The 8,202-nt window shown below is 47.1% G+C and overlaps 2 protein-coding genes across 9 annotated transcripts in view; both read left to right on the forward strand.

Annotated features, from left to right (window-relative positions):
* MYO9B (myosin IXB) overlaps positions 1-945 on the forward strand; it is a 42,047-nt gene extending 41,102 nt beyond the window's left edge. For 6 of the 8 annotated variants that reach the window (XM_058858523.1, XM_058858524.1, XM_058858526.1 and 3 more), the window contains one exon: positions 53-945. In XM_058858523.1, the coding sequence (XP_058714506.1) occupies positions 53-489 (437 nt within the window). In that variant the 3' untranslated portion in view covers positions 490-945. The remainder of the gene's footprint in view (positions 1-52) is intronic. The other 2 variants (XM_058858530.1, XM_058858531.1) reach the window with 1 other exon arrangement.
* Positions 946-1,397: 452 nt separating this feature from the next.
* USE1 (unconventional SNARE in the ER 1) lies at positions 1,398-7,142 on the forward strand. Its single transcript, XM_058858786.1, has 8 exons — positions 1,398-1,544; positions 1,704-1,753; positions 2,322-2,400; positions 2,888-3,040; positions 3,269-3,287; positions 4,000-4,030; positions 4,270-4,432; positions 4,644-7,142. The coding sequence occupies exons 1-8, from the start codon at positions 1,407-1,409 to the stop codon at positions 4,824-4,826; spliced, it is 816 nt and encodes a 271-aa protein (XP_058714769.1). The 5' UTR covers positions 1,398-1,406; the 3' UTR covers positions 4,827-7,142.
* The last annotated feature ends 1,060 nt before the right edge of the window (positions 7,143-8,202 follow it).

The raw sequence follows: 8,202 nt of genomic DNA on the forward strand, positions 1-8,202 counted from the left end.
GAGTTACATTTTAGGCCTGCTATCAGTCTCTAAGTATCTTATTTCTTTAAAGCAATTATTGGATTACACTGTCGTGCTCAGAGCTCCAGCGTGCCTGCCAAAGACATTTGCAAAGTGCCTTCTTTCCCGCAAACCTCTTCAAATTCTTACTCTGCATCCCTGGCTTCAAGGCGCAGATACTCCCTAACACTGTCCAAGATTAAAGTGCCCCGTCGAACTCCAGTGATGCCAACAGCAAATATAAAACTTCCTCCTGGGATGTTCAAATGTACAGAATCCCAGGACAAGGTTTTCTCTAGGGAAGAGTCTCAGATGGTGCAGTGGAGGGAGCAGCCAGCGAGGCGGACTGACAGCATCCACTCGGTGTACATTGCACAAGGGTCTGCACTGGCCCACGCTCAGGAACTCGGGGATGAATACGAACCCACAGCAAAACTCAAACGCAGGTTCTCGGACCCTTACTCTCACATTCCCTGTGTGGAGAAGTGAAATTCTTCAGCTCTCTGGACTCTTCTTGAAGTTGACCACAGCTTTGGCTTTAACCCTTTGAAGGCTGTGAACCTGTTCATGGTCTTTTAAGTGGCTGCGGGGAAGGCAGCCCAGAAGTGTACAGTACTGTAAGGGTTAAGCAAGGTTGTTTAAAGCAAATATTCTCCACTTTAAATTAAAACCTTGCAAAGAAAGTAAAGCTTAATGTTGAATAAAATACATGGGTTGAGTGTACAGGAAACAAGCCTCCCCCATTCTGCTGCCGTGCCTTTTCCATTTGCCTTACAATGGACTCTCATGGGACCAACAGTGAGTTTAGGTCAATGTGTGTTGCCTTAATGTTTTGTATGATTTTATGACAATTTTCTCTGTGGTTTACAGAACTGTTAATGTGGTAATAGCCTTAACTGAGACCAACGTGTATAAAAACGTTTATTAAAACATTGCACTTTTAAAAAATACATGTGGTAGTTTATCGATGTCTGTCTAACAAGCAATTTATTCCAAAGGAAGCCTTTAATGGGGTTACTGTTTTTATGGAGTACTGATAAAGGACGGGGAAACGGGCAGCACTAACGCGGAACTCCCCTGCTGGGTGTGCTGTGCGGAGCCGCCTCACCTGGCTGCGGGGACACACCTGAGGGCGAGCTGCCATCCCCCAGCAGCGCCTCGAAGCCTCGGCCCCTCACGGCTCTGCGCCATGTTGGAGTGAGGGAAGAGCTCAGCTCGGCCACAGCAGCCTTCACAGCACTGCCCCAGCGGCACCGAGCCGCAGCTGCCTCTGTGCCTTTGTGCGGCCGATGGCTTCGGGCTGATTTGGGAGAGGATTTGGGTTGGGTTTTTTTTTTTTTTTAAATAAACCGGGGCGGTCACGGCCCGCCCGGCGCTTCCCGCCCCTCCCCGCGCCCCGCCCCAAGATGGCGCCCGGCGCTGAGGCGAGTTCCGGTGCCACCATGTCCGCGACGCGGCTGGAGCTGAACTTGATGCGGCTCCTGAGCCGGTGCGAGGCGATGGCGGCGGAGCGGCGGGACCCTGAGGAGTGGCGGCTGGAGAAGGTGAGGCCGCCGCGCCCCTCCCGCCCCTCTGCCCCGCAGCACCGCGCCCGGCCCCTCAATAACCGAGACTGGGAGCGCTGTGATGTTAAACTCACAGCCTTGACCAGACTGGGTATTTCTCCTTAATGCAGTCGCTTAAAATCTTGTTTTTGCCCTCAGTATGTGGCTGCCCTGGAGGACATGCTCCGGGAGCTGAAGAAGCAGTCCAGGTGAGCGCTCTGAGCCCCTGGGTGCCCCTTGTGGGGTTTGTGCTTCAAGGAAAACGCCTTCAGGTTGTGCCAGGGGAGGTTTAGGTTGGATACCAGGAAAAATTCCTTCCGTGGAAGTGGTAAAACACTGGAACGGGCTGCCCAGGGAAGGGGTGGAGTCTCCATCCCTGAAACCGTTCAGAAAGAGCAGATGTGGCACTTTGCCATATGGTTTAGTGGGGATGGGGGGATTTGGTAGAAGGTTGGATTTGGTGATCTTGGAAATCTTGTGCAACATTAATAACGCTATGATTTGATAATCGCTTATCTGTAAGTCAGCCATAGCCCACAAACACCATGGCAGTGTTTGCTTCCCTGTGGAAATACCTGTTCCCTGAGCCCTCGCTGCCTTGGAAAAGGTGATTTGCAGAGAGCTGCAAGTGTATTCTCAACCTGAAGCAAGTCTGAGGCTATTTCTGCTTCTTTGAAGAACCATGTGGGTTTGGGGGGTTTATTATTATTTCATTTGGAAAGTAGAACACTAGAAAATGCTGATAACTTTCATATTATTACCTTTAAATTCCAACAGCAAGCCAGCCCCTGAACTGCTGAATGAATACTCTCGCAAAGTGGACTTCCTAAAGGGACTCCTAGAAGCTGAAAAATTGGTAAGATATACTAGTTCAGCTTGAAAAGACTCTAATATTCTGTTTATATTCACCTATTGCCTGGCTCCTATGCTTACTTTTATCTTGCATCTCAAAATAACAATTGTTAAAATCTTATTAGGTACTCCTTGTAAAAGCCTGAATAAGTATATTTGATTCATATTTTGTTAAAAGAAGTGGTATTGTATGAAACTTCTTTTCAAAAGCAAAGTATACATTACCTACATCATTTCCACTCCTTTGCTGTGAGATGTAAGGGCAGGTACTGTCCCTCAGGCCCAACACCTCTCTGGGATGATCCCAGGTGCACCTGGAGGGCTGTGAGATGCCAATAAAGCTGGGTTTTAGTCAGTGCTGCTGTTCAGGCTGACTTCACTGTTGGGAAGCAGCTGTGGGACTGCACTCCCATCCTTGTGGGTCACACCCCAGCTGCCTCATGCTGCAGAGTGTCATATCCATAACTGTTCCCTGTTCTCCCCACTCCCAGTCTTCATCGATGGAAAAGGCTCTGGCAAACCAGTTCCTGGCCCCTGGGCGCACCCCGACCACAGCCAAGGAGAGAACCCCGGCCACCAAAACCGTCCATCTGCAGACCAAGGCGCGCTGCACGGGCCAGATGAGGAGTGAGCTGCTTGGCACAGTATGTTCAGTGCTGCTGCTGCTTTGCTGATTTACAGATTGTCCTGGTTGTTTTCAGCTGCCTCATGGGGGTGGGGGGGGGTGGCTGTCTCAGAAGTGTCCCAGGCTGGGTGGGGAATCACCTCTTTATCTCTAAATCCTGGGCACAGGCACTCTGCCAGGCCTGCAGGGCTGTCCTTTATCACTGACCCTTTGTAATCTGCTGGTTTGGTTCTCTTTCTTCTTCCAGGATCCCCTGGCTACTGATGGTAAGTTTGATCTGTTGTTTCCTCTAACTGTGGTCAACCTGAGTCTTACAGGGAGGGCAAGAGGGAGGTCAGGTGTTCAGCATTTCCCTAAGTGTACTTTTAATTTAGTGCCTCACTTCTTTCAAGACAGCAGATTTTAAAAACAAACTAAACCAAAAACGCGACAGATGAAAGCAGAAGTGTTGTTATCAATGGTGTCAGGGACTGGCAGGAAGTTCTTTTTGTAGCATTCATGCAGAAACAGACATTCTAATTACAGAATTAGCAGGAGCAATTTATTGTTGCTCCTGTTCCCTTCTGCTGTGAGCAAACCATGTGATCCTGGGTGCTTTGAGTAGGTGTTGTTCAGTTCCTCTGGAATACACAGCCATGTTATTCACGTAGGGAACTGGGAGGAATTAATTTGAGGTTTCCATGGCTACCGTTAGAGCGGCTGGAGCTGGGCCAATCTAACGTGTCCTGAAAGAACACTGAGATACAGGGCTGAAACCCTGCCCTCAGGGATGTGATTCAGCTGGGGTTTTTCCCCTCTTTTAATGCTGGGTGCACTTTTTGCCCTGTGAGAAGCAGGCAGGTATTTGACACCCATATTCCTTCAGGTAGAGGCTAAGTAGGATTTGGATATCCAAAAATCCCTTACAGGAGACTTGTTTTTTCAGCCTGTGATTGAATGGGAATATCTAACATGCTAAACACTTTTTTATTTTTCCAGATTCTGAGGAGTTGAACATAAGGAAGCGAAAGTGAGTCAAAATTTCTCCTTCCAGTACTCAGTGTTTTGGGAAGTGTTTTCTCAATGACCTTTAAATCCCAGATATGCTTTAAATTGGGTGAAGTGTCTGCTTATATAAACCAAAATATAATGGCTTCAGCTGACTCAATGGGACTTGTTGTCCTGTAGAGATATAAAACCTGGAGAAAACTTGTGAGATTGACCCACAATGAAATGTAAATCCCCTTTTTCCCCTTTGTGCTCTTGCAGAGGCCTCACATCAGATGAGAAGCAGTCGGCAGTGGAGCTGGATGCTGTGCTGCAGCACCACCAGGATATGCAGGAGAAGCTGGCTGAGGAAATGCTCAGCTTGGCTCGCAGCCTCAAAAACAACACTCTGGCTGCCCAGAACGTGATCAAACAGGACAACCAGGTAGCGCATGTTGAGCTGTGACCCCCCTCAGTTTTGCAGCCCACAAGGTTCAAGTGCTGATGTGTGAAATCCTGTAGCTCAATTCCACATGGGATTGGAGTGGGGAGGCTGGGGGCAACACCTGCCTGCAGTTGAACCTTTTCTGTCTTGGAGGAAGCTGCCAGACCTGGCAGCAGTGTGGCTGACACTGTTTGCTCTCTTTGCTCCACAGACACTGTCACACTCCCTCAGGATGGCAGACCAGAACTTCGAGAAGCTCAAGGACGAGTCCGACCGCCTGGAACAGCATGCCAAGAAATCCGTCAACTGGCTGCTGTGGATAATGCTAATTGTAGTTTGTTTTATATTCATCAGCATGATTCTCTTCATCAGGATTTTCCCCAAACTGAAATGATTCTGTTTCATTTTATTTAAAGCTGCCTGCAGTGCAGTGGGAAAGCTCAGCTGGTGTGGGAACTGTCACAGTCTCCTTAAAGAGGCTGTCCAAGGCATACCTTGTATCTCCTCCCTGTGCAGGCAGTGGAGGGTTTCCTGAGGAAGGCTTTCCACACTTGTTTACTTGGTGTCTGTTGTTACCTCTTGAGGGGAGAGCTGAAGCAACTATGAGAATTCACACTGAGCTGCTGACAAGTTCTTTAGTGGATAAATACAGTCATTTTTCATGTGGTTGTGACAAATGTTATGACTCCTAAAAGGCATTTAGTTAAATTAAATAATAGTTAAATTTAAATGACAGTTGAAGACTTACACTCTTTCCTGTCTTCACAGCTTTTCTCTACTGACCTAGGAGCTTGCTGCCAACAGGATATTTAATTTCAGTTATGTACATACACAGCTGCAGGTGTAGGAAGAGAATTCTGCTGTTCAGGTGCTTGCCTGGCTCAGATTCAGGGTATCAACAGGTAAAACTCTTCTCAGGCTCACCTTTTTCCCAGATGAGTATTTGAGACTTTGGACTTTACCATCCTCTCCAGTTTAGACTTACTACAGGACTGAAGTCGCTTTCTGTGCAGTGTTTGCTTCCCTTTTGTGCGTGCAAATGTTCTCACTTCTATTGTTGTGTTGATGCCATTGCATGCAGGAAACACCGTGACCCTGCCACCTTTGAACTGTACACACAGTGCTGCAGGTGGCACAGACCTCACCTGTGCAAACATCCTTGCACTGGAAGATGAGGGCAAAGGAAGGTGGTGTCTTCAAGATGGAAATAATAATTTTTAAAATATTCAGCCTTTCTTTTTGAGCAAATTGTTCATGTTAAACGTTGTCTTAGGAGTTCTCTAAAATTAAACAGAAAAAGTAATCTAATGTTTTTAAAACACTGATTCTGCTAGAAAAACTTGGAGGCTGCAGTAAAGCAGGGCTTGTGTGACAGCCTGAGTCTCTGTAGGTGCTTGTGGTAAGCTGAAAGCAAACCCTTCTGCATCCCTGCTGGTCAGTGTTCAGGTGTGTCCCATGGAGGAGGTGAGGGGCAGCAGGTCACCCTGGCTGTGCTTTGCTCTGGAACCAAACCATGGGGTGTTCCAGGCCTGGCTGCTGATCCCAACAGCCCCAGGACAGGGGATGGTGGGGGAAGAGCTGTTTGTCACAGCTGGGTTCTTAGGAAGATCCAGCTTTGCTTTGAACACATCCCAAAGCACCAGGCTCTGTGTCAGAGCTGTGCTCTCTTCTATACAAACCCTCTCTGCAAATGAAGACAGTTAACACTTTTTACACAAAGTATAAAAAGTGTTCATTTAACACAATGTTTGCAAGTATGCCACTCACTTATGGATTATCAAATGAATAATTATGAGGTACAGCTTTTAATTCCAGCTACTCAGGTATCTGCTGTATACTCCTGTTTTGCTTACCTTGAATTTAGAGAAATTTATAGATGTAGCAATCAATTTATGGACATTTCTACTTTTCCCAGTTGTTTTCCTTCATCTGCATGTAATGTTTGACATTTCACTGTGCTTCATTGGTCAATACTATGTCCCCAAATTATTTTTTAATTCTAATTTTTTACTACTTTCCCTGCAGGCATTTCAATGCCGAGCTCTTCTCTTAGAGGCTGAATGTGATGCTGGGATATTTTTTGTGTGTGAGATTTTGGGATGCAACATTAATGCTTCGTCCTCCATAACATTGTCCTCTTTATTACTTGAAATAAATTATTTTTTCCTATCTTGCAAAAGATTTGGTGCATCATTACAGAAAAGTTTAAAACTGAATTTTGCTATCAGCAAAATGGGTTGCCACTTTTTGGCACTTATAAATTAGGAATTTTTTGATTGGAAAGATGTGAAAAGGAGCTGCTAGGGATAGCTTGTCTCCAAGAAAACATGTACCCCTCCAAGTCACAGATACTGATTTACAAAAAAGCTGCATGGAATGAGTTCAGAAACCACTTAACTTTTGACCATTGACATTTCATGGGTGTTTGTTACTTTGAATGAACGACCAGGAGTGAACCCTGTAACACTTTTTGTTATCTCCAGCAGCCGTTGAGCACTGAGCCTCTGCTTCCTGGAGCTTCTCTCCCAGGTGGAAGAATTTTCCTCTCTTCCCCCATCCCAACGGATCCACTGCCTCAGCAATCCCTGTACACAAAGGCTGGGTTGTTGTCTTTGCTTTTCTCGAGCAATTGGAGTCATTCAACACCACTTTGAAGATGGGAGACAGTGCTATTTAGAATAAACAATGACTCAGGGCTTTGTGACATTTCCCAGATGAATGACAGTTTTTATTTTTGACTGACCTGTGGGGGGTGGTGGATGCTCTGCTGCTCCAGCCCTCAGCTCCATTTTGTGGCACAGGGCTCTGTGCAGCTCTCCACAGAAGAATATGTATAGAAATGGCCTTCTCTAAGGCTCTAAACTCTAAGTGAGAGTTGCTTAACTTTCCCAAAAGCTTGGGAAATCCAGGTGGGGGGATGTTTATCAGGCACTGGGCTGGCCTGGCTTGGCTTCTTGGCAGACTACCTGCTTTGAGATAGCAAGGAAAATTAAACCAAAACCCTTTTGGAGGCTTGGGTCATGTCAGGCCGGTGGATGCAGTGATTCAGTCTGGCAGCAGAAGTGACTGGGTCAGTCTGAGCTCCTCTGGCAATCGCCCTTGGTGGCAGAGACTGTGTGTGTTACCATGCTCAGTGTCCTGTCACAGCCAGACGTGATGGGATGTGCTGCAGGAATCGGTCACAGGCTCTCGGTGAGGGTACAGGAACAGCAGGAGCAGGACTGGGTATGATGGCTCCCGTGGCTGGGCAGTCCCAGGTTTTGGGCATGTGTTCCTTTGGCTTTTCTTTGCACTTTGTGCATCAGACATGAGAGGTGGTGAGACTTGTGAGCAGCTTCCCCAAACTGGCAGCTGTTCTGCCAAAAGGGAATATCCTGCAGAGTGAAGAGGAGGGAGTGGGCAGAGCAGGGTTCTGCTCCCGACTGTTCCCTGTGTGACAACAAGTGTCACCTTCTTTCTCATTGTCTGCTGTAAACCTGCCATGAAACCTCAGAATTGAGTCTTATGATTTATAGTTGCAATTTAGTCTCTTTTATGAAAGAAATTCTTCCCTGTGAGGGTGGTGAGGCCCCTGGCACAGGCTGCTCAGAGAAGCTGTGGCTGCCCCATTGCTGGAAATGTCCAAGGCCAGCCTGGATGGGGCTTGGAGCAACCTGGGATAGTGGAAGGTGTCCCTGCCATGGCAGAGGGTGGGATGGGCTTTAAAGATGCTTCCAACCCAAACCATTCCATGATTCTGTGAATCATAAAAACTGTAATGACAGTGCTAG

This window comes from Poecile atricapillus, chromosome 28 (assembly GCF_030490865.1).
Source record: "Poecile atricapillus isolate bPoeAtr1 chromosome 28, bPoeAtr1.hap1, whole genome shotgun sequence".
Classification (NCBI taxonomy): domain Eukaryota; kingdom Metazoa; phylum Chordata; class Aves; order Passeriformes; family Paridae; genus Poecile; species Poecile atricapillus.